Here is a 26,284-nt window from a genome sequence, read left to right on the forward strand (position 1 = left end):
TGGTAGAGCCTGTCTTTTAAGATAACACACACACATATTCTGCCATATATCAATTTTTATAATCCTAAGTATTTTATTTTTTTTTAAATATTATTCTGAAAAAGAAGTTCCTAGGCTTCACCATATTGCTAAAAAGGTTCATGACACCAAAATTTTTAAGAGCCCGTTTATGCTTCGTATGATTCTATCTGTTTCAACCAAACACGTTGGAGGCTAAACTCCATTCACATCTTTTGGCTCAGCCTTGGTGATGCAGTTAGTAACTGGCAGTCCGTACCCATGGAGCCTGCTGATGTGATAGGGACTTAAAAAAAAGAAGTAAGGACAGAGTGCTAGGAGATGAATGTTAACTTGGTCTTTGACTTTTGGGGAAAGTTCTTCAAAAGGAAGTCAGTTCTAAGCTAGAACCAAAAGATGATTAGCAGAATATAACTTTTAGATCCTCCAGTAATAGCTCAGTTTTTATTTCTGTGTGTCTATATGTATTTCAAAACTTATTTTATATCAACAAGTTTTAACTGACCTCTAATAATTCTCTATTTGGTTAAAGGCTTTTTCATTGGATATATAATGTGGCCAATAATAATGATAGTGCTTGTTGGAATACTTTTTATAAGTTTAGGGAGATTCACTTAAAAAAATAAGTGAAACAAATCATATAGGAAAAGTTGACTGCTTGTTTTTTGTTTTTAAACCCGATTTTCCTCCAACTAGTTTACTTGCATATATATTACCGTTAAACTTATTTTTAGAGAGGCATATTTTTAGATGACAGAATTAAAATGTAATGGACATCAAAATTCAAGAACAAACCAGGAATATTGTCCACCTCCTGAGGAATTTTAAAAACAATGTAAGATGTACACGGTGGAATAACACTGCAAAGTGAATGAAGGAGAAAATGTAGGTTGTTCCAGCAGCATGCAGTTCGGCCTTGTATGGGACCTATTCAAGGGAGAAATTAAAGGATGCCATTAAATAGAGTTGTGAAACTTGTAGTTTAGCAGCTGCATTCAGTTTGCTTTTCAATTTCTCCTTCCCATTCTTGTTTATTAGCTGTGACTCTGAGTCCCGAATTAAAACAAATATTTTAATGACAACATTTATGATTTGGTTAGAAGTGCCAGAGAGGCCTCATGCTTAGATCTGGGCAGATTCAGTGTGGGTGGTGTAAGTTTGTTGCTTTCAATTATTTAGATACACAATGAGAATTTTTTTAATTAATAGACTTTATTTTTTAGAGCAGTTTTAGGTCCACAGCAAAATTGGGTGGAAAGTACAGAGAACTTTTGTGTATCACCCCTACTCACCCACAGACACCCACTCTCCCCTCACCCACCGGCACACCCACAACCTCCCACAGTATCCACATTCCAAACCACAGTGATGATTTTCTTACAATTGATGAGCCTATATTGACAGGTCATTATCAGAGTCCATGGTTTCCATTAGGGTTCACACTTGTGCTTTCTATAGGCTTTGACAAATTAATATTGACATATAGCCACCAATCTAGTATCATACAAAATAGTTTCACTATGCTAAATGTTTTTCATCAAATTTAGGACATCTCAGTCATTATTTCTTTCTGCCTCTTCTTTCCTCCTCTTTCCTTCTGGGGCTCCTGTTACTCATAGATTTATCTCCTTGATGCTATCTCACAGGTCTCAGAGGCTCTGTTCATATCTTTTCATTCTTTTCTTCCTCACACTGGATAATCTCAGTTGATTTCTTCTGCCATTGAAATCTGCTATTTGCCCTTCTGTTTAATTTTTCATTTTGATTATTGAACTTTTCAACTCCAGATTTCTTCTTCTTTTAGTTTTTTTTGGGGGGTGGGATTAGGTTAATTTATTTGTTTATTTATTCTTACAGGAGGTACTGGGGATTGAATCCAGGACCTTGTGCGTGTTAAGCATGCACTCTACCACTTGAGCTATACCCGCCCCTCCCCACCCTGCCCCCATTTCTTCCTTTTTTAAAAAAAAATTATGTTATCTCTTTATTAATTTCCTCTACTTGGTGGGACATTGTTCTCAAACATTCCTTTAATCTTCTAGATGTGATTTCTCTGCATCCTTGCCAGCATTTGGTATTCTCATCATTTTCTATTTTATGTATATACTGGATTTAGATCCTCTGTTGGGGAAATGTTTTTTCCCAGTGAGAGGTTTGTCTTTTTATCTTTTTAATAAGATCTTTTGCAGAGCAAAATTCTTTGCTTTTTGTCCAATCTGTTTTTCAAAATCAACTGTGTTTCTGTGTTCATGCCAAAGAAGTGGTCGCCAGTCTGGGGCCTGAGGATTTTCCTCTATGTAATTTTCTAATAGTATTCTAGTTTTACATTTTGTATTTAAATTTATGAACCATTTTGTATTATTTTCTGAATAATGTGTCAGGCTAGGTCATGTCCTCCCCACCCCCACCCTAATTCATTCCTCCTTCATCGTGTTTTCAAAATATTCTCCTCCTTCCTTCAAAATACTCTCCTTCCACTGAATTATTTTCACACTTCTCTTAGTAACATACTTCTGTTGGCTATTTCTGGTTTTTCTGATGAAGATGACTCCTTTTAGAATTCTTTTGTCTGAGAGTATCTATATTTTGCCCATAATTTTGAGGAATATTTCAACTACATATGACAGTTTAGTTTGACTTTTTTTTTTTCTTTCAGTAACTGTCAGCTGTCCTTCATTGTTCACAGTGTTAGGCATTAATAAATCTTACTCCTCTTGATTAGTTGGGTACAGAACTGTACATTTTTGGAGGGGCATATTGTAACCTATGTCATTCGCTCAAGTGGAGCCATTGAAAGTTTTCGAACGGTTGCTGAGTTCTCCTTACCCTTGTCTATCTCAGACTCCTCTTCTTCCTGCTGTTCTGTTCGAGGTGAGAGCAGCTACTTTTATTTAGGTTTTTTTGTATTGAATTTTCAAATAGCATTTTTTGAAACTTTGGTTTTGTTCCTCATCAGTTTGTTTTCTTATAGAGCAAGAACAATAGCCTCTTTTGATTTTATAAATCCAACCCAAAAGTCTTTTCACTGGTCACTTGAGCATGTATAGTGTTCACTACAGCACTAGGTCTGGAGAGTAACCTGTATACTTGTTATTAGCTCAGGCTGCCAGAACATAATAGCAAAGACTCAGTGGCTTAAACAACAAAAATTAATTTTCTTGTAATGACGGAGCTTAGAGGGAAATAGCTCAATGGTAGAGCACATGCTTAGCATGCACAAGGTCCTGGGTTCAATCCCCGGTACCTCCATTAAAAGAAAGGAAGAAAGGAAGAAAGGAAGAAAGGAAGGAAGAAAGGAAGAAAGGAAGAAAGGAAGAAAGAAAGAAAGGAGCTCTGTACCAGAGGATGAAGACCAAATATATATTTTTCTTATTATAAATCAAATTTCCAGCTGATTTGGTTTTCAGTGAGGTCTGTCTTCCTGGCTGACAAATGGCCACCATCCTGATGTGTCCTCACATGGCCTTTCCTTGGTGCAAGGGAGCAGGGAGAGGGAGCTCTGGGGTGTCTCTTGATAATGCTATCAAATCAGGGCCTCACCCTTATGACCTCATTTAAACTCAGAACCCTCTCCCCGCCCCCAACTCCACATACAGTCGCACTGGGTTTTTAGAGTTTCAATAGAGGAATTTTAGGGCTATAGAAATGTTTAATCTCTAACAGTATGTATGACAATGATTCAGTTACTCTTAGTTTTTAAAAATCTTCCTGGATCACAGCCCAGTTCTAGGTTATTTTGTTTAACTATGATTGTTGTATCATACTCCATATTTACTTCCATTTTCATTTACTCAAATATGTCTATATTTTGAATATATATATTCAAATTTGTCCAAAAGTATTACTGCTTGGTACAAGTTTACTGTTGTCCTGTGTTCTCTGCACCTCCCCCGCCCCTGCCCCACGTGCTGATTTTCAGCTCTTTAAGCATCTTACATCATTTTACGTCTTCCTGGAGCCCTCTTTTACCTGGCACTTATTTCTTGAATTCCATCTTAAATATCCTTTTGGGAAGACTTACTTGATCCTACATAAAATATCGTGTCCCTCCCATCCCCTTCACCTTGTCACTTAATAGGGTAAGTTACTTAATCTGCTTGGATCACTCCCAGTACTTCAGTTTCCTCATCAAAAAATTAAGGGCTATAATGGCATCTAAAATAATACCTAAAATATAGTGAGACCTCAATAAATATTAGCTGTTGTTTCATTGTTATTAACCTCCTCATCCTAGTTTTTAATTTATTTATATCTATCAAGAGTATTCTTTCAACATATTTTCTGTTAGAAGTAAGCTTTTATTTTTCCCCAAGTGTTAGCCTGATAATTTTCACATAGCTGATAGTAAGTATACATTGAATAATTACATTAGTTGTCTTTTTCTATCATTATAATCATGGAAAAACTCTGGCAGGGCAGAGATAAGGCATTAATTTAATGTAATTAGTCATTTTTTGAATAAAACCAACTTATTTCCAATTTGTGATTTGAACAAGAATTATTTCCCTCCCTCAATTGTGGGAGTGATCCATGATGCAAATTATATTAAATGCAGATACATGTATCACGTGTAATGAAGGTTGAAATATATAGTAGATATTAATTAAAAATATCTTGTGGAAACTACATCCTATTTATGTGATTATGTATGCTAGATTGGCATGTTTTTAACTATATTGCATTTGACATCAAAGAAGATATATATATATATATTTTTATTAATTAAACTGGAAATTAGAAACATAAAGAGGAAACTCAACTCCCTGTATAAGCACGACATTTCTAAAACAAACCTGTTGTCTTTAATTTGGTAAATAATTGATCTGCTTTCCAGAGGCGTTATTTCTGCCAGCTGAATAGCCTAGAGCTGTGAAGGGTAACACATCTACATTTTAAATAATTACCCTTCCTTGGCAGAGAAATTGCTTTTCCATCCATTAATAAGAGGAAAATGAGCGTTGGGTCTCTAGTAAAGTAGATTAAACATGTACCTCCTTGGATGCTTGACTGCATCTTTAACAGACTTGAAGTTTTTCTGGTTACTTAAATGCTGTATATTGAAAGATGATGGTGGTCTTGGGTTAATCATTTAAAAGTTGGATTTTTTGTGTGTGTGCACAGTTTTTCTCATCACAGCAAGTGGTCAGAAAAATACCTTGTCTTGATTTTTGTTAACATCTATAATGACTCATCAATTTATAGAATTATGTGGCTTCAGATTTTTTCATCTGACAGCTCTGGTTTGTTACTGCTAGTTACTTATACTATATCGACAGCAATTCAAAGGTCGCTTAAAAAGTTTATTGCCCCTCCCACCCTCCACAAGGGGATGTTTCCACTAGAGGTTTGTAATGACGCTCTTGTTTTTTCATCTTGTAAAATGTTGTGTTTTACTCACGTAATGAATTACTCCTTCAAGAATTTCTTGTCTTTGCCCTGTGTTCATTGTGGCACTGGGCTTGTATGAGAGTCAGAGGGAACTTTGCAGGTTTGACTTGCCATAAAGGACAATAGGCACTATGTTAGGGCCCACAATACTTCTAGGGTCCCACCAAAACGTTCCTTTTTAATACAAAAAATATATAAACTTTTAAGTTTATGGAATGACGCAATATACATTTTAAACCAACAATAGTAGTCATAAAACATAATTAAGAAGACATACATTGAAATGGTTCAGATAGGTACTCAAACCCAATTTCTAAAGACATTCGGTAGTTTTCTAATATTTAATACAATCTCAAATATACCCAAAATGAAGTGCTAAGTGATGACCAAATTTTATCCTCCATCTAATCATTTTGTGTTATGTAGTTTCTGATCTTCCCTGATAGGACTTTGAATTAAATCTATTTTCAACTAAACACTGTGGAATATATGAATCATGGTGCTTTGATCACTCATTTGTCCAAGCTGCACATCTGAGACTTGCTGACCTCTGTTTTGACTCCTTACGTGTATCTGTATTTTTTAAACATCCCTCTATGGGTGCTATATTCTTTAGTTTTTTTGTTTGTTTGTTTCGATGTGTTGTATTTTCCCCCATAAGGGTAACATTTTAACTTTCCAACCACTCTGTTTATCGTCTTATCTTTTCCCTCTCTTCATTCATTTGGACAAAACCACCAGTGTTATCTCTTTCCCTCACTCTTGTTATTGTTTTGGTTTGCCTTCATTTTTATTGAACTATGGCTTATATAAAATAGATCGCACAAATCTTGAATGTATACTGCTGTCCTCAGAGAAAAATTATAACAACAAATATGCTTGTGTGTCTGTGTGCACACACTCACACACACCTGTATAAGCTCTGCTCAGAAAATTTAAAAGTTTTGTTTCATACATCTGTGAAGTACATCTAATGATGTTCCTTTGGAAATTCTTAAATTTCCCTTTCAAATTATATCTTATAGTCCTAATACATAAAGTACATTTTCTAAGCAGATCTGCCTCATATCCTCTTCTTTACTTCTCCTTCCTGTCTTCTACCAAAATTCCTATTAACCTCAATTCGAAGTGTATTTTATTATGAACTTGTAGTAATGATTATCTGTGGTATTAATTTAGTACTGGTTGTGTGTGTATCTGTGTACATAATTTTTCTTTCAAGATAGCATTGCATTGATATAATAACACAATCTAAAACTTTGATCTTTAGATTTTCCACAGTCTATGGGTTTCAGTTATCATATCTGCCAATTATCATATCTGAAAGCAGACATGTTTCTAAGACCATTGGAGCTATAAAACTCTGAAATTATATGATATGCTGTTTTCTGGGGTGGGGGAGGGGAAAGGAGTTAGTCTTTACAAACCATAGTTCCTTATCTTCCCAATATACCTGCTTTATCTAAAAATTTTACGTTTTTGCCATCCTAGTGATTTATTGTGTTTTGAAGTTACAATATGATATTGTAAGAAACATCGCTAAATTATGATAGAAAACCGTTTTCACAAAAATGTTTGATCACTTTATGCTTTGATTAGTGTTTTGTGTTAATATTGTTCACTAATAGTTAACTTTATTAAAAGTGAATGTTTAACTAAAAATAATCAATACAACAAGCTTATTGTAAAATTATATGAAAATTGAAAGGGTCTAAAAGGGTGAAATTGATCTTCAAAAGAATGAGTAAATTTTAAAAACAAACTACTTAAATTTCTGACTTACTCTAAATCTATACTAATGCAGAGAGGATGGTTTTGGGTAAATATAGTCATAGATGGATGAAATCAAATCCAGAAACTGATCAAACTTTCACATTCATTTGTTTTTCGACCAAAGTCTCAAAGTAATCCAGTAGGGATAGTCTGGTTTTCTCAGCAAGCAGTGCTACAACAACTCATATACTCATTTGGGAAACAGACCTTTCGTTCACACCATACACAGAAATTTAACTCTAAATAGATCATAGGCTTAATTTAAAACCTAAAACTGTAAACCTTCAAAAAGAAAACAAGATTATATCACTGTGACCCAGGAGAGAGAAGATTTCTTAGATAGGACACCAAAAATTCAAAGTATCAAACTTGTCATCATTACAATTAAAAACCTCTTGGGAAAGATATGATTAAGAAAATAAAATAGGATGCCATAAACTGGGGGAAAATATCTGAGACAGATTTACTTATATGTATATGTATATTTATAATGTAATATAAATGTACTTTTTAATGTATACGAAAGTGACAAAACAATTTAAAATGGATAAAAGATTTGAATAATTATGTCACAAAAGGAAATGTGCAAACAGCTGTTTAGCACACCTATGTCACTGATCACCAAGGAATTTGGCTTATTAAAACCATAAGAAACCACCAAGTACTCACTGAAATGATTAACTTTAAAAGGAATGACAGTACAAAATGTTATATTATGGAGCTTGTGGGCAAGCAATATGATACAGTCACTTAGGAAAAACATTTTCACAGTTTCTTAGAAAGTTAGACATACGTGTGACCCAACAGTTCCACTCCAAAATATTCACCTAAGAGAAATGAAAACACGTCCACACAGAACCTTGTACTTGAATCTTCATAGGAGGTTGATTCACAGTAGCCAAGTACGAGAAACAACTGCTGAATGAATGTATAACTGTCATATATTCATGTATTGGAACAAGCACATGCATGGACTACTGTTACCTGCAGTGAATAGGTTTAGCAAAATATCATGTGATTCCATTATATGAAATGCTAAAGTCGGCAGTATTAATTCATAATGACAGAAACCAATCAGTGGTTGCCTGGGGTCAGGCAATGGGGAAGAAATGGACTGCACTTGGACACAAGGGAATGTTACGTCTTCTCTATCTTGATTATGATAGTAGTTGCATTGGTATATATCCTTGTCATAGTCATCAAACTGTGCACTTTAGTTTTAAATTTGAAGTACAGTCAGTTTACAGTGTTGTGTCAATTTCTGGTATACAGCATAATGTTTTAGTCCTCTATACACATCTATTCATTTTCATATTCTTTTTCATTATGGGTTATTACAAGATACTGAATATAGTTCCCTGTGCTATGCAGTATAAACTTGTTTATTTTATATATAGTAGTTAGTAGTTAAGTTTCTTTTCTGTGTATGAAACTCTATACTTTAAATTTGTATATTTATTTTACATAAATTATATAGTAATAAAGGTTAATAAAATTTAAAAATTATTCTGGTATCTGACAAGAAATACATTCAGGCAACTGGAAAGATAAGAATACACATAGATATTTACCATTTTCCCCCATGTCTGTTGGGTGAATAAACTGTTGAAAACATGAATGCTAGAATATTTACCCATTGGATATGGCCAAAGTTGTCCTCAGATATCTAACAATTTCATGATGCAAAGTCAAAGGAAGAAAGCAGTTATTTAAATAGAGATGTTAGGACATATACAAATTATAAACTTACAAAACAACTTATAATAATCTGTGCAAATGTTGTTGGGGAACTGTAAAGTTCACAAGAATTAATACTAAAACATATATTTATTTTATGAGTGATACCAATCTGAATTCCCATAAAGATTTCTATTTGCCCCAGCATATTAGTGTTGATGTCTCTTTTTGGAGGAGAGTGTGAACAGCTGGTAATTTGTCTTTGAATTCATATGTGTGCATGTGATAAAGAACCATACAATTAGGTAGGTGTTATAAATAGGATATGGCAAAAAAGTCGTACCTACTCATGTTTCCAAGATTTTACAGCCTATGCCCAGTGGAGGTTTGCTACTCTTTAATTTTGCCTTTTGGGCTAACCAGCTGACGCCCAGTTGAAAAGACTTATGTTCTTATGAGGCCACAAAAGCCTTAATGTTCAGTCTCCAGCTCCCTCAGATTTTGGAGGACGCCATGTACCATCAGCAGCTTTAGTCACCATCCTCTTTTGCTAACGCTCATCTATCAAACTTAAGGCTGAGAGTGAAGGAGAGGAAGCTTCCAGATAAACATACAGCAGCGCCTAAACAGCTAATCACTCTAGGCTTCCGCTTCCAGGCCCTATAATTAGAAGCCCTTCTTTTCCTTGTGTTCCCAGATGACGCAAATGCTTTTTGTGGCTTGGCACCTCATTTTGGGCGTGGGTTTAGTTTATGGCCAGGCTAGAGTCTGGTTTAGTCTTCTGATGCTGCATAAATAGTTCTCAAGCCACAGTCTACTCTGTACAAGTTTTTCCTTTTATGTATATCTGCTTTTTAACTTGTTTTCTAGAAAAAAAAAAGTTTGTCATTTCTCCCAGCAGAATGTGTGCAAAAGAGGAAATTATAAATTAAAAGAAAGCACATGATTGGGGTGGTGCTATGCTAGCTATTTCTCTAGTTTTTAAAACCTTAAAAAATTATTTTAAAGTTTTATCAAAAAATGTGAGCTCATGGCTGAACTATAGAAGCCGCATTTGCATGGAGAAATAGAAAAAGGAAACTTTTGAGATAGTTTACACAGAAGATAATAAGGATAAATTTTCAATGGGCTAATTCTCTAAAAATTTGAATGTGTTTTGCATATTAGAAGCATTGCAAAAAAGAGATATTAATATCCGTTTGAAAACCTAGGAGCATGTTGAAAAGTTTTCATCTGTGATTATCATTCGTATGCAAAACAACGATATTCTTGATTTGGCTAATAGGGACTTTTATTTCAGTGCTCATTATGAGTAAAATATTGACATGACTATGAAAGAAACCAGGTGAAGTTTATCTTCAGTAGATGAGTAATATGTTTTCCTATAAATATAAGTTTATCCTATTTCTTTCAGAATGATATTTCCATTGAAGTGTTTGTCATGTGCAGAAAATAATTTTGTTGTGGGAATGTGGAATCAGAACATAGTAGTGGAATGGTGATAATTGTGATAAATATACCATAACTAAGCAAAAAGTAGGAGGAGTTAAGAAACACTGCCCACAAAAGACAACATGTCTAACCTTAGAAGTTTATTGTTGGAGTAGCAACAACAATATGGAATGAATATAAAGTATGTCATTGACCTCATGATCACAGATAGGCACACAGTGGGAGGCAATGTTTTTAAATATGATTATTTTAAAATCTAATGCAGTGACTAGAGCTGTACCTTATATTAGCTAATAAATAGCAAACTGCAATATACTTCATCTTCGCATATAAATGGCCACTTTATTTTTCCATAAGTGCTTAATATTCTTTCATAATCTTTTCTTTCTAACAAAGAAAAGTTTTAAGAATGAAAAAATATGCTTTTGCTTCTGCTTCCCACAGAAAACAAATAGAAATCGTGGACAAATATAAACAAACACACAAAAATTTAAATATCAAAAAAGCCAATATAGATAACTAAAATTGGATATTTAAAATAGTGAAATTATCAAAAAAAAAAAAGTGGGGGGAAGGAAGCAAGAATAGATAAACAAACAAAAATAATAAACAAGGATACAATCAGAAAAAAAAAGGTATATATAAATTCACCCCTAATCATAAGTTACGCTAAATGTGAATGAACAACAAACAGCAATTAAAAGTTTTAGACTGGAATGACAAAACTCCTAATTGTTGTCTGGAACAAACTGATCTTATAGTATAATCATAATGAACATGGAAGTAAAAGAATAGAAGAGCATATTTCATTCATATACCAATCAAAACAAAGCTGAAGTGATGATACCAATATCAGAAGTTGACTTCAGAACAAGGGCAATACCAGGGTTAAAATGGGACATTATGGTAAAAGAGGAAATTCATCAAGAACTCATAAGAATCCTAAATGTGTATGAACCTAAAAAAGTAGGTCTGAAATTTAGGGAGCTCATATAACTGGAAAAAAAAAAAAATCCAAGTTGTGCTTGTAGCTGTTAACTTCTATTCAGTAATAGAACAAGAGATCAGGCAGTCAATAAGTAAGGATGTTGAAGATCCAAGTAACACTATCAGTGAACTTGAATTAATTGACACTGGTAGGACACAGAAGGTGTTCAAGTGTACATGGAACAATTACCAAGATATATCATTCTGAGATATAAAACAAACTTTAACAAATTTCTTGTCATAATAGAATTAAACTAGAAATCAATATATGAATGATACCTGGAAAGTACCCAAACATTTGGAGACTAAACAACATATCTTAAAATAGCTCATGAGTAAAGAAAGTCTTTAGGTAACATTTAGAACTGAATGTAAAAGAAATTGCAGCCTATCAAAATTTGTGGAATTTATCTAAAGCGAGCCTACAGGGAAATTCATACAAAATATGCTTGCTCTGGAAAAAGAGAAAAAAAATTCCTAGCACAGTAATCTAAGCTTCCACCTTAAGAAACTTGAAAAAGAAAGGAAAAAAGGTAAAGTAAGGATGATAAAAGAAATAGTAGCAGAAGGCAGTAATAGTGAAAGAAGGAAGATAGGAGAAATCAGTGAAATGGAAAAGAGAAAACCAGTGACACCAAAATGGTTTCCAAGAAAATAATCTATCCAGACTGACCGAGAGAACAGAGAAAGGACAAAAATGTTCAATATCCAGAATGAAAAAGTGGATGTTACTAAAGACCCTGGAGCTATTGATAAGGACCATGTCTTTGAATTACAGAACGTGATTCCTTGAAGAATGAAAATTACATTTTACATTTCAAATTAATAAAATTTAAATTAGAGAGAAATTACATTACTAAAAATATCTAACAATCTTCACACACACACACGAGTCCCACATAGTTTTACTGGCAAATTCTACTGAACATTTCTTCTAGAAAGTAAGTATAAAAAGAAAATTACGTAAGGCCAGATTTACCCTAATACCAAAAGAAACACATTATTAGAAAAGAAAACTACAAACCAGTATCCTTCAGGAACACAGTCTTGAAAATTTTCAGTAAAATAATAGCTAATTCAATCTAACAATGTATAATGAAGGATTTTGACCAAGTGAAGTTTATCCCAGGAATGCAGGGCTTGTTCAACATTTGATAATTATTTGTTACTAAAATTCACCATATTGATTGACTAAGGATGAAAAACCACATAATCATCTCATAGGTGCATAAAGCACTAGACAAAATTCAACATCTCTTCATTATAAAAACTCTCAACAAATTAGGAGTAGAAAGGAACGCCCTTACCTTGATAGAGGGTATTGACAAAAAGTCTACAGCTAGTTTCATATGTGAAGATTGAATATGTTCTCCTAAAACTTGGAACCACGCATGAGTATTGCTCCTCAGCACTCCTGTTTACCTCAGCAAATGTAGTAAGTCAAAAAAGGAAGATCTTGAACTATGTCTGTTCACATACTACCTGATTATAAAAAAAATCCCTTGTGTTCTACATAAAACCCCCTAGAACTAGCAGAATATATTGTCACTGTAAAAGAAATATCAATTATATCTCTATAGTAACAAGGAAAAACAAATAATTGATACAGAGTACCATTTCTAGTAGCTTTAAGAAAGTATGTTTATCATCTGTATGCTGAATGAAGAGGAATAAATCACAGAAGTCATATATCAAGAAAAAGGTTTTCGTAGATCAGGAGGCTCAATATTGTTAAGATGTCCATTATCCTCACTGTAGACATCAAAAAGCTGAAAAGGCAATGGAATTGGATAGCCAAAACAATCTTGAAGAAAGATCAGAAAATGAGGACTCACTTTACTTGATCTCAAAAATTTTCTATTAAGTTAAAGTAAATTAAGAAAGTGTGGTATTGTTGAAAGCATGGACACAGACATCAGTGCAATAGAATAGCACTTCCAGAAAAAGACACAAATGTGGCCAGTTGATCTTTGGCAAGTTGACAGTGGATATAGAATAACAGATAAAGAATAGTTTCTTCAAGAAATCCTGCTGGAACAATTGGACATCATTTTCAAATAGTTAATTTGTGTGATAGCCCTCACTTTATACAAAAATTAACCCTGAGTGGATGATAGACCTAAATGTCAAACTATGAAATCTGTCAAGAGAACAGAAACTTGCTGTGATCTCCTGTTAGGCTCAGAGTTCTTAGCTATGGCATCTCACCAAAATTAGAAACTTGCTCTATGAAAGACACTATAGATAATTTCAGTAAACATTATGCCCGGGCAGAGACAAGCTTTAAACTGATGTGTTAACGCATTACTAGTTGTGTAGTAGATAAATTGGACTTATAATTCAGGTTTTGAGAAATGGAAAACATGGAAGTGGGTTTTAATTCTGTGGAGAAAAGCCTTTCTTTCATTCTTTGTTACCAGATTTGCTATTTTAAAATGCTTGCGAACTCTGTAAATTCAGGCATTTTAAAACTTCTCTCCTGGATGTATGTGGAACATCATAAAACCTTTACCTGTAGAATGCTTACTATGCCTATATCCTGATGTGGCGTTAAGGTTTTATAGTCACACAGGGAAAACACCCAGTGTTTTAATTTTTTTAAATGTGTGAAGTTTCTTATACATTTGGTAATTTTTTCCCTTTGGTAATATTTTAAAGCATGATGAGTGCTTTGTGAAAATATTTCATCTACGTACGTAACAGTTTTTATTTTTACCCCTTTTTGATGTGTCCTTCAGGAATGCTTCTAGTCACAACAGATACCCTGGGCCATGATTTTCATGTCTTCCAAATTTTGACTCATCCTTGGTCCTCATCACAAAGTGCTGTCCATCATCTGTATACTCTTCACAGGGGAGAAACAGAAGCCAAAGTAAGTTGTATATTTTTCAGAAGGTGTTTTCTTTGTGTAATATGACGTCTAATCCAGCTAGTTATAAATAATCATATTGGAATTTAACATTAATGTTACTGAGATCATGTTGTTCTTTTAGAGTGGGTCGGATAATTAAGAAAAAGTTCTTGTCTTATTTTGACCCAGTAAATACATAAGCAGTTGGTGAAACACTCAATCAGTGCATTGGATAAGACAGAAGTTTCATTTATCCTTCTCCTTCTACCCTAATACCATTTCTTGCCTCAGAGAAAACCCTGTTATCCATTTGATACCCATCTTTCTAGACATTTTCCTAGGCATTTTGATTCTATATACTTGCATACATACACATACCCACACATACATGTAAATACATATATATTCACCTAGACTGCAAAGTAATCGAGCTCTGTAAGGTATATGACTGTATGGATAATATTCAGTGGTATGCTGGAGCCAGCTCATAGTTACTAGTGAGAACCAGCTCTGCACAGTAGGGTGGAATCATCCATGGTAGGAGTGTTTGCATAACGGAAATCAGCAAACACTTCAAATCAGAGCTACTTTTTTCTTAGGGAGCCAGTTTTTAACATTTACCAGCACATCCCTGTGCACATAAGCACATACACACACGCACATACACACACAGACGTATCCATATATAATTAAATGAACACTTGAATTAAGCACCCTGATAAGTGCATTACGTGCATTTAATACTCTTAATATCACGTGGTAGATACTGCAATGTTAAAAGTAGCGTTAAATCCCAAATATTCTGAGAGCCTGTGGTTATGCATTTACTGGTAAACTACTGTATATAGCTTATTCTGAGAGAGCGCTCATTGACCCAACACCATTTATTGACTAGTCCATTCTTTCCCCGTGGTCTAACATGCTGTTTTTCATGACTTCCCGTTAAAATTTTATGATAGAAATCTCTTAACTGTATAGAAATCCATGATTTATAATGATACTTAAAAAGGAATCATTGGGCATTATTGTAGGTTGCTTGTTTCCTAACTCATTATTCTGAAAATTGATAATTAAAGGGAAAGTATCCAGCATTTACCCTGCTTTTCCTGTATCAGTTTAGTAAGATAACTAAGTAGTTGATGAGGGAATTTTTTTTTAAATTGACAAATCCCAGTGTAAAAAAATGTTAGAATTTAGACTCATTTTGATGATCATTTTATAATAGATACAAATATTGAATCATTATTTTACATATTTGGAACTAATGTTGTATGTCCATTATGTCTCAATGTAAAAAAAGGTAGAATTATAAGAATCACTGTGCTGCTACTCCTAATGGAGCAATGGACATTGGCAGTAAAACATCTGTGTTTGGTTTTAGCTGATGAGTCTTAACGTTATCAATGTGGAACAGTCACGTATCATGTGCTTCCCAATATTATGTAAGAGGATGTATACAACATCATCTGTGAAATATTTCTGTCCAGCCCTCTAAATTAAACCTGAATCTAATTCAGCCTCTAGATATAATTAGCACTTTAAACAAAATACAGAGATAGAGGGACAAGTGAAATAGTACCGTGGGAGTACAACTAGCCGAATCTAAAATGTGGGAAATTCTTCGTTACAGAAACCAGGGTGTGTGGCAGGGGTAAAAGTAATTTTAGAGAATAATATCTAACTAGAAGGTGTGGACCTTGTTTGAATCCTGTTTCATAGAAATCAAGTATAAAAATCTATTTTTCATACAAATGGTGAGATTTGAAGATTTGGCTTATTAAGAAATTGAATGTCCTTATTTTTTTGTGATGCATATAGAAGTATTTACAGATATGTGGAATTTGCTTTAAAATGATCTAGCAGGGAGTGTTGGTCAGTTAAAACAACAAATAAATCACAAATAGGGATATGGTTATGTTGATGACAAGTGTCTTAAGAGGCACACCAGCCAAATGCAATGTGTGACCTTTGTAGCCTGATTTAAACAAGGTATAAAGAGTCACTTCTGAGACAGTTGGAGAAAATCGACCTTGAGCTGGGAATTATGTGAAACTAATCAGTTCATTTTGCTGCGTCTGTAACTGTGTTGTGGTTTGCTTTTGTTTTGTTTAAAGAAATTTTCTAAGTCCTAATCTACTGGCATATATCCCAAAGTCATCCCTAAGTAGTTATGGGTGAAACAATATGATATATCTAGTTTGCTTTTGAATATTCTGGCAAAGCAAAACAAAGAGATAGATTAAGCGTAATATGCAAAGTGTTAATGATTATCCAAGCTCGGTGATGTTGATATTGGTGGTACATTATAGCAATCTCTATACTTTGTGTATATTCAGAAATTTCTCTAATAGAAAGTAAAAATCAAACACTACCTTTCACCAATATGATGCTGTTTTATGTATTTTAGTTTTATAGTCTGATTTATTTTTCATTTTCAAAAGCTTCCCCAGCTATTCTTGGGCATTTTCTCTTTGAAATACATTTTGGAGTAACTCTGTTGAATTATGTAAAGTTTATGTTGGAGTTTTTTTGTTTGGATTGTATTCAAATTACATTTTTATGCAGTTAGAATTCACATCATCAAATATAGAATTTTTGCATCTAGGAATTTATTACATTTTTAAATTAGTTGTTGCTGAGGTATGATAAACTATTGGTTGTTTTGCATCAAATTTGTATCTTCCTGCTTTGCTAGACTCTGTTGTAAGATCCATTAGTTTTTCAGTAAAATTTTCTTAGATTTTGTTAGTAGAACATACTTTCTGACAATTCTGATAACTTTTGACTGTTTTAAATTTTATTTTTCTTGTTACATTAGCTTGGAACTCTGAAACAATGTGTAACTGTAGAAGTGATAGTTGTAATCTTTTCTTTGTTAATAGTACTTTTTATTTTTTTTTTTACTTTCTTATTTTGTGCTATTGCTAGTATCTGTTTTAACCCTAATACCATACTGTTTTCATTATCTTAGCTTTGTAATATGGTTTGAAATCAGGAAGTATGATGCCTCCAACTTTGTTTCTCTTTGTCATGATTGTTTGATTGCTTTGGTTATTTGGGGTCTTTTGTGCTTCCTACAAACTTTAGGATTATCTGTTCTAGTTTTGTGAAAAATCCTATTTGAATTTTGATAGCGATTGCCTTGAATCTGCATATTGCTCTGGGTAGTATTAATTCATCTAATTCATTAGCATGGAACATTTTTTCATTTATTTATGTCTTCAGTTTCATCAATGTCTTATGGTTTTCAGTGCATAGATCTTTCACCTGTTTGGTTAACTTTTTTGACATATTTTATTATTTTTGATGCAATTATAAGTGGAATTTTTTTTCTTAATTTCTCTTTCTGATAGTTTGTTATTAGTGTATAGAAACACAACTGATTTTTGTATGTTTGATTTTGTTTCCTGCAGCTTTACTGAATTGGTATATTGGTGGTATGATTTGTTTTAGTGGCTTGTTGAGTGTTTTCTATATATAAGATCATGTCATCTTCAAATAGAAACAGTTTTTTTCTTCCATTCCAATTTGAATGCCTTTTAATCATTTATTGTTTTTTTTTTTTCCTTGCCTAAGTCATCTGGCTAATACTTCTGGTACTATGTTTAATAAAAAAGGCAAGAGTGGGCACCCTTGTCTTGCTCCTGATCTTAGAGCCAAAGCTTTGAGCTTTTCACCGTTGAGTATGATGTTTGATGTGGGGTTGTCATATATGGCCTTTATTATGTTCAGGTCCATTCTCTATACCCACTTTATTGAGTTTTTATCATTAATGGATGTTGAATTTTCTCAAAAGCTTTTCTGCATGTATTGAGATAATCATATGATTTTTATCCTTTATTTTGTTAAAGTGGTGTGAATCTCAGTCAGCAACTAGATGCAGGCTGATTGGAAGCTGAACTCTCAGGCAACAGCTTTTAAAGCATGCAGATTACTTCTTTCAGGAGAAGACTGGGAGAAGGATATTTTAGACTGCTGCCTCTATGCTGTGCCCTGGGTGGATAGTGGGTTAAGAGAAGTCATTTAAAACTATGTAAATATCCCATTCCTCATCAAACTGTGTATTACTCCTTTTATTTACATATATCATTCGATTTAATAAATTTCTATTTTATTAAGTGGGTTATATTCATCCAATAATTATTCTAATACTCAAAATATCCCAGATTTTTGATACCTCTTTTGTATTAGCATTAATTTGTCATTGAATTTTCCTTTATATCCACCCTAAAAATAGAGATCTTGATTAAGCTTCTTGGTGTCTCTAATCCGTAGAACAGTGCCCTGCACATAGACAAATGTTTGTGGGTACAAATGTTTGCTACTGCCAATGCCATTCCTATTTAACAGGTAGGAAAATCAAATAGACATTATTAAAATGAGTTTGTTCTATGTCACACCCTTTAATTTAGGAGATTGGAAATTTCTAAACATCAAACATCAAGATCTAAGGAAACTCAGTGACCGTAAAATTAATTTTTATAAGCTTCTTCTGAAAGTGATCTTGAAGTGATGTATAAAATTTAACACTGATGATAAAATCTACATGGCACGTGATCTGTCTGTCTTTGAATATTTTAAAGTCATGTCATTCTGGAATCTTCCAGGAACTCTGAGGGTGCTTTAATCAGGCAAAGAAAAAAAATCAAGTATGTGGATCTAATTATGTTGAATTAAGTTGTTTTGTGATCTATGACTTGGGATATCCTCTGCATCTGACAGTAATTTTCCTCATAAAGTACATATGCAGTTAGGAAAATATTCCTCATTTTCATCTGTAAAGTCATACGTAGTAAAACCTTACAATATTTTTTTAAAGTATACTTCTGTGATGTCTTACTCAAGCAGACACAAGTAGTTTTCATACTTAACATGCCAATTTTGATAAATTGTAAACTATTTTGAAACATCTGCACATCAGATAAGTATTACTTTTACTTTATCAGAGTAGTCCTGCAAAATGGTATGATTAGTATGTTTAATTCTGAAGGGGAAAAACGTTATTGATAGCATTTGATGGTCAATTCAGGAAAAAACAGCCCATGGTACAGGAAAGGGGAGCCCAACTGGAGCCTAGTATGCTCCCTCTGTGGTGAGATATTTCTAAGAGTCCAGAGAGATGAAGATCGTAGTGTTCTCAGGACAGAGATGAAAGCCACAGAGAGCGAACCCCTCAGATCTGCAGAGAAGTCTGAGACCAGGGGAAGAAGCACCATCGTACCAGTGAGGAAGAAGTAGAACTGTTCATTTAAAGATGACGTGATTATTCATGTAGAAAATCTAATGGGATTCTACCCAAAAAGTTTGAACTGATAAGTGATTTTAACAGGCCTTCAGGGTATGACGTACTAGCAACAAACAGTTGGTAATTGATAGTTTTTAAAAAATTAATTAAAATTTTAAAATAGTAACCAATGTATAAGACTGTACTCTGAAAACTATAAAACCTTGCTGGGAGTAAAGACGTAACTAAATGGAGTATTAAACTGTATTCTTGGGCTGGAGTACTTAATACTGTTAGAATATCATTTCTCTTGAAATTGATCTGTATAATCAATACAATCTCCATCGAAATCCCGGCAGGACTTTGAAAATTTGGGGGTAGAAATTGACAAGCTAATTCTCAAATTCATATGGAAGTACATGGGATTTATATTGGGCAAAATAATATTGAAAAAGAAAAAGTTGGATGGCTATCACTACCTGATATTAAGACTTATTAAAGCTACAGTGACTTTCAGGAACACTCCCATCTGTATGTACAGTTGATTTTTGACAAAGGTGCAAAATAGAGGAAAGTTACTCTTTTCAACAATGGTAATGGACCAACTGGGCATTTACATAAAAAAATCAATCCATATCTCATCCCATATACAAAAATTAACTCAAACTGGATCATAGTTTCAAGTATAAAATCCACTATTCTGAAGCCTTGAGAAGACAACATAGGAGAAACCCTTTCGGTTAGATATAAGTTGTCTGGTATTTACAGCACATTTTAAGGAACTCTCCAAAAGTCAGTGAGTGGAGGAACTGGATCTTCCATACATTGCTGTTGGGGATGTAAAATGGTGCAGCTGCTCTGGAAAATAGTTTGGCAGTTTCTTAAAATCCTAACAGGCGCTTTCTCTGCCACTCGGCAACCTTGGTTCCAGGCCGTCCACAACATAAAATTCACATTGTTCTGGATGATGTACAAATTTACTGCACATTTCTTTCTGGTGGTTGTTGTAACAAACTACCGTGAACTCGGGGGCTTAAAATAACAAATTTATTTTCTCACAGTTCTGGAGGCCAAAAGTCCGAAATCAAGCTGTTGGCAAGGCTACCCTTGCTTCAGAGTTCTAACAAAGAACTTGTTCGTTGCCCTTTCCAACTTCTGGTGACTCTCAGCATTTCTTGCCTTATGGACACATCACTCCAGTATCTGCCTCTGTGGTCTCATTTCCCCCTTGTCTATGTCTTCTCGTCTTCCATGGATCTTATAAGGGCACATGTGATTCCATTTAGTGTCAACACTGACAATCCAGGATAACCTCTCCAGGTGTAGAAATTAATCACATATTTTGTTATATAAGGTAATAGTTACTCCTTTGGCGTATAATGTACCATATGTAGGTCCTAGGGATTAGGAACTTGATGTGTGTTTTTTTGAGCCACTGTTTACTTCACTACAGTCCACCCCTCAAATTTAGGATCCCTTCATGTGCAAAATACATTAACCCCATTCAGATATCCCTGAAGGTCTCAACACATTACAACATGAACTCTAACTCTAAAATGTCTGTTTAAAATGTCATCAGCCCCAAAGTTCCAATCTCTTCATCAAAATCATACAAATCAGATATGGTTGAGACCCTGTGTATGATACATCCTGGAGTAAAGTTGTTCCCCATCTGTGTAGAAGGAGAGGATATAGAGAGAATGAGGCAGAAAAAAAAAAGTATGAAGAAATAAAGTTGGAAAACTTTCCAAATTTGTTTAAAGACATATGTTTAAATATTCAAAAATATTAAAATTATAACATTTCTATATAAGAAATTTTAACATTTTCTGGGGGTTATATTTGTGTACATGTAATGCATTTAATAACTATAGCATAATGGACCATTGGTGCTTGGGTGAGAGCAGGTAAATGGAGCTATTTTAAGGTTCAGTGTGCTACACCAAAAAAGACAAGACTTCATTTAAAATGGAACTCTACAAAATGTTCAATTAATTTAAAAGTAAAGGCAGAAAAGAAAAACAAGAGGCACACGAAACAGCAGAGAGAAACAGAAAATAAAATTAAATGGTACACCAAAAGTCAACCATATAAATAATTATATTAAATATTAGTGTATTCTAATCTAAAGAACTCCAGACTGAAGGAACAAATTACCTGTTAAAGATTCACTCTGGATATAGAGATATTCATATGAGGATAGTGAAAGCATCTGAAAAGATTTGTTATGCAAATAATAAACATAAGAACGTTGAAAATTTGGCTATATTAATATCAAGTGAGATAAAAGTTAAGACAAAGCCTGTTATCAGAGATATTTCATAATGTTCAGGAGTCAAACATCAGGGAGATTAAAATGTATATGCACCTAAAACAGTTTAATAACACTTTCTCAGCATTTGATAGAACAAGTAAGGGGGAAAAAAGGGGCAAATATCTGAGCAGCCCTGTCAGTGATATTGTCTTAAGAGATAAACAGCTAAACCCCAGCACCTGTAGTATATTTATGCTTTTCAGTTACGACACTGTATATACTCTGAGTGATACGAAACAGTGGATAATCCCTGGGACAAAGATTATCATTGATGGGTTTAGATGGAAGTCACTGTGCAGCGCAGGGCAGCTTGATTCCAGTCACTCTCATCAGTGGGTGGAAGCCTACCTTGGGCCTTAGTGACCCGGATTCTTCAGTTACCAGCTATTATTTGCTTGCACAGCTCATGGTCCTGAACGAGGGGCATCTGTAATCTGCCAGTATGTAGTCTACCTCATGTCAAACCAGAGCATTGGCCAGGCTGTTGGCTTCTGCCCAAGTTTCAGTATAAATATAACATTTGCAGTCCTTTGGAGTATTGTCTAAAGCAGGAATCAGCAAACTGTTTCTTTAAAAGGCCAGGCAGTAAATATTTTATACTCTGCATTCTTTATGTTCTCTGTATGACCTCTGTCCTTGTGGCATAAGAACATTCATAGATAATACATTAATGAATGGGTGTGATTGGCCCACAGTTAGAGTGACCCCTCAGTTAAAGCAGGGGACAGCTTTCCAGTATCCTGCTGTGCTGATTGGTCCTTACATTTGTCCCTCCAGGGTTTTTGTTGGTGCTGTGCGGCTAGCCTGGGCCAGTGGACACCATCACCTTTCATCTTATCCAAACTGTCACTGAATCAGGCATTTAAAGGAAGCTCTGTGAATCAGGGGCCTGTTGAGCCAGGGGCATTGCTTCAGGCAGTACTGTAAAAATAAAGTAGCTGTAAAAACAGGGTGCTGCTAGGGCCAGTCTGGAACATGTTCTTGAATATACCATTCCCATGTGGCTATCAAGCCCTGTTGTGCCTTTCCCATCATGCTCATCACCAGATTTGGATCGACCCATCCCATTGTGAGTCTGGAAATTCACAAGGCCTCCATGGGCCAGTTGCTCAACTATAAGGACTTGGTAGCAGGTTGGTAGCTGCCATCTAAAACAGGCAGTGTACTTGGTCGCTGGATCAGGCAGGTGGCGATGTTGTACTGGGTTAACACCTCTGACTACCTTAGCGGCCATTAAGTCTCTACCTCAACTTTTCCCTCCTGGGGTTCTGTTGTTTCTATTACCGAAGGTGGGAAGGAACCGAAAGCCTAGCAGGTAGGCTGGTGGGCGCGTGTCTCACTCTCGCCTCAATCTGCATGGCAGGGGATGCGCCCTGACACTTACAAGCATGTCACTACAATCAGTTAAGCCATTAATACCAGTAAAACATTCATCTGCATGAGCCACAACAATAGTACACCCACAAGGGCACTTAGCTCCTCTCCCTTCCTGTGAACTGTGCTTACATTTCATTCCAGGGTATTTTTCTTCCTGCAGGGACATGGGCTGTTTCCCACTACATGAGACTGTAGACTAATGTGTTTAAGGTGCCCATGCCGGTTGTCCCAGTGACAGCTGCCAGGCATTCTCTTTATCCCCTATCTTGGTGACAGGGGAGGCCAGCCTGCAGATAGTCTGAGGGCAGCTGGGAGCGTTAGCCTTTTTTTCTCTCTTGGCCAAGTGTGGGAGTCGGTTATTTCCCTAGGGGCATTGGTGCTGCTTGCCATTGCTCAGTGAGTGTCCGGGCTCAACAGCCCCTTCCTTTCTGCCCCACTCCTATCGCTGCCACCGTTCACACAGCAGTCCTTGGCACCAGGGGCCACCCCTCACCCTCGTCTCTATGCAGGTTCAGGCTGCAGCAGGAACCAGTTCTGTTATCACTGCTGACCCCATGGTGTTTCCAAGGTGTCACATTTTCTTTCTTTTTTCTTTTTTAGTTTAAATTTTTATTGAAATAATCATAGATTCATATGCGCATAAGAAATTGTACTAAGACAGCCCATGTACACTTTAACCGGTTCATCCCAATTGTAACATTTTGCAAAATGTGATTTCACCAGATTTACTCGCATGTGTGTACAAACTTACTGCATTAACCTTGTTGCTTTGTCAGAGTTACAGTATTTTTACTGAAAGTGTATTTATCAAACTTGATAGAAATTATTAAAGTGTTGAGTTGGGAATGTCTCTAGAACTTGTATATGAATTCTGATGCAGGTAGCTTATTTTTAATATTTTTCTCTTCATTAAACATAACCTCGTCTGATGGCTTGGACTTTGGCTAGTTTGTTTTTTGCTCTGTGGGATTTGTCTTTACGGTTTTGATTGCCATTCTTACAGGCTTCTGAAAGTATAGTACTCTTGGATTTGAGACTTTTTAATCTAAGGATTCTCTGCTTTTGAGTTTTCTTTCTTTTTTAAAAAGAGACTTGGAAAGGGAATTTAATACATTAGGCATATTGGGTTTGGCTACAGAAACAAACTGCTATTTAACAGTGGCTTTAAAAAACCCAGGATTTATTTTTCTCACTTTACAAGAAGGCTGCTGCTGGTTTTGGTACAATTGCTCAACAATGTCTCAGTAACTCTTGGTCTTTGTCTCGTGATTGCTTTATAAATTGCCACTCTAGTGGGCATCATTTCTGAATTCAAAGCAGTAAGGTGAGTTCAAGGAGTAAGGACAGCTTCAGTGATGTTAATTCCTTTCATCAGGAAAGCGAATACTTTCCCAGAGTCCTGCAGTAGCATCCTGATTTTGTCTGGCTGATCGTAACTACGTCAGCACCTGCTGTAAGCAAGGCTGTGGGAGGCACTTAGGAAGCATCTGTGCTGGTGGCAGGTGAGGGAGTGTAGGTTGGAGACTGGCTGTGAGGTTTGCCATCCACTAGTTTCATCTGTATAACTGTAAATCAAGATAGAGAACATTGTCATCATCCCAGAAAGTTTCCTCCTGTCCTTTTCAGTCAGTCTTCTGCCCCACTCACCCCCTAGGAAATCATTGCTATTACTTCATTAAAAAAAAAAATATCTTATATATGATTTCTAAGGTTTGGTATGGGGCTGGGGAACTGCCATTTCGGGTCAGTTTATTTTTCTTTTCTAGCTCCATTTTACAGACTTTAGGTTCATATCACAGTCATTATCCGAGGGTTCTAAAGCTGCAGGTTTATTGGTCATATCTCCCCCAAGACCTCCTGACATCTCCTGAATTGTAATTCTGAAGGTGGCACCAAAGGGTCTGTATGCCCTACAAATAACGCGGGTGCTTCTTAACACGCTAAAGTTAGAGAGTCTCTACTTTAGATTTTAGGATGTTAAAATAACCCTAAATTTTAAAATTGCTGTCATTAGTTAATTGGGTTTGGGGGGTAGATTTGGGGCATAAATTTGGAGCCTAGTCTGATGCTAATTTCTGTATCTTAGACACTTAAATGTAGTAACCTTAATTCTCATGCTCAAATACTCTTATATGTAATTTTAATTCAACCTGTTTCGGTGATTAAATATACATTTGGGTTTTTTGTTTTGATAAAATGTTACACATAATTGTATGTCTGCTGTATTAGATTTTTGTTGCCCCAGATATTTTTGTTTTGGATTATTAAATCAATGAAATTGATTTAGATTGCCAAAAAATATTTGTATAAATTAGAATTACTGGAATACAGCTGCAGCATATTTTAACCAATAACTATAATAGCTTTCTATAGGCCTAATTGGCTTCTAGTAGCCAAATTTTACATCATTACAATAAGAAGCAAGTGTGAGATGTTATAAATATGCCAAATAATACATTTAAAGAACAATAAATTATATAACCTAATATACATTTGCAAAACATTTTATTAAGCACTCTGTGCATTTTATTTGTATCTCATTATTTAAGAATTGTGACATTTGTTTATTTAAAAGCTATATATTGATAATAATGAGTGTCCTAATGAGAGTTCCGAGTCCAACTTGTTTGATAACGTTAACTGTTATACCATTCTGCATTTTGTGGGTGGGTGACTCGTTATCATCTGTAATGTTATTTAAAGGATTAAACTTTCTCTAGTTTCTTGACAGCCAATGTCTTTAACAACTCTTCTCTGCTCACTTATGTATCCTGATGTATCTTTAAGGTCACAGAGCAGAGTCACTTCTCTAACAGCAGTTTTCCAAGGAAGCATTTAGGTGGAATTCCACCTCTTGCCTTGATACTGATTTTAGCACCACCTCATATCAGAAGTATTCTTAAAATGAAAGAAGGAAACTTCTTTTCATTGGCAGACCAAGAAGTGGTCTTGATTATAAGTGTTATGGAAAAAGGTTTTAGATAACACGGTTTAGTTCCACTGTGGATGGAACATAAATTATTCAATAAGTCTAAAGACGTTTTTCTTTATATATTTGATTCTGGCTTGTGTTAATGCATTCGACATTATGATGGTAAATTTTTCTGGTGCTATGTTTCTATTCTTTTCTCTTACTTCTGCTATTTACACTTTACTTTGTCCTGCCCCTTCCTTTTCTCTTTCTTTCCTGTAAGCTGAATGTGATTGTAGGCAAAGTACAGAG

The 26,284-nt window shown here is 34.9% G+C and overlaps 1 protein-coding gene across 22 annotated transcripts in view; it reads left to right on the plus strand.

The window, feature by feature from the left end:
* The window catches only part of BCAS3 (BCAS3 microtubule associated cell migration factor), a 482,829-nt gene that overhangs the window by 137,181 nt on the left and 319,364 nt on the right, over positions 1-26,284 (plus strand). For all 22 annotated transcript variants that reach the window (XM_074342661.1, XM_074342657.1, XM_074342669.1 and 19 more), the window contains exon 14: positions 14,034-14,167. In XM_074342661.1, coding sequence (XP_074198762.1) covers positions 14,034-14,167 — 134 coding nt within the window. The remainder of the gene's footprint in view (positions 1-14,033; positions 14,168-26,284) is intronic.

This window comes from Camelus bactrianus, chromosome 16 (genome assembly GCF_048773025.1).
Source record: "Camelus bactrianus isolate YW-2024 breed Bactrian camel chromosome 16, ASM4877302v1, whole genome shotgun sequence".
Lineage (NCBI taxonomy): Eukaryota > Metazoa > Chordata > Mammalia > Artiodactyla > Camelidae > Camelus > Camelus bactrianus.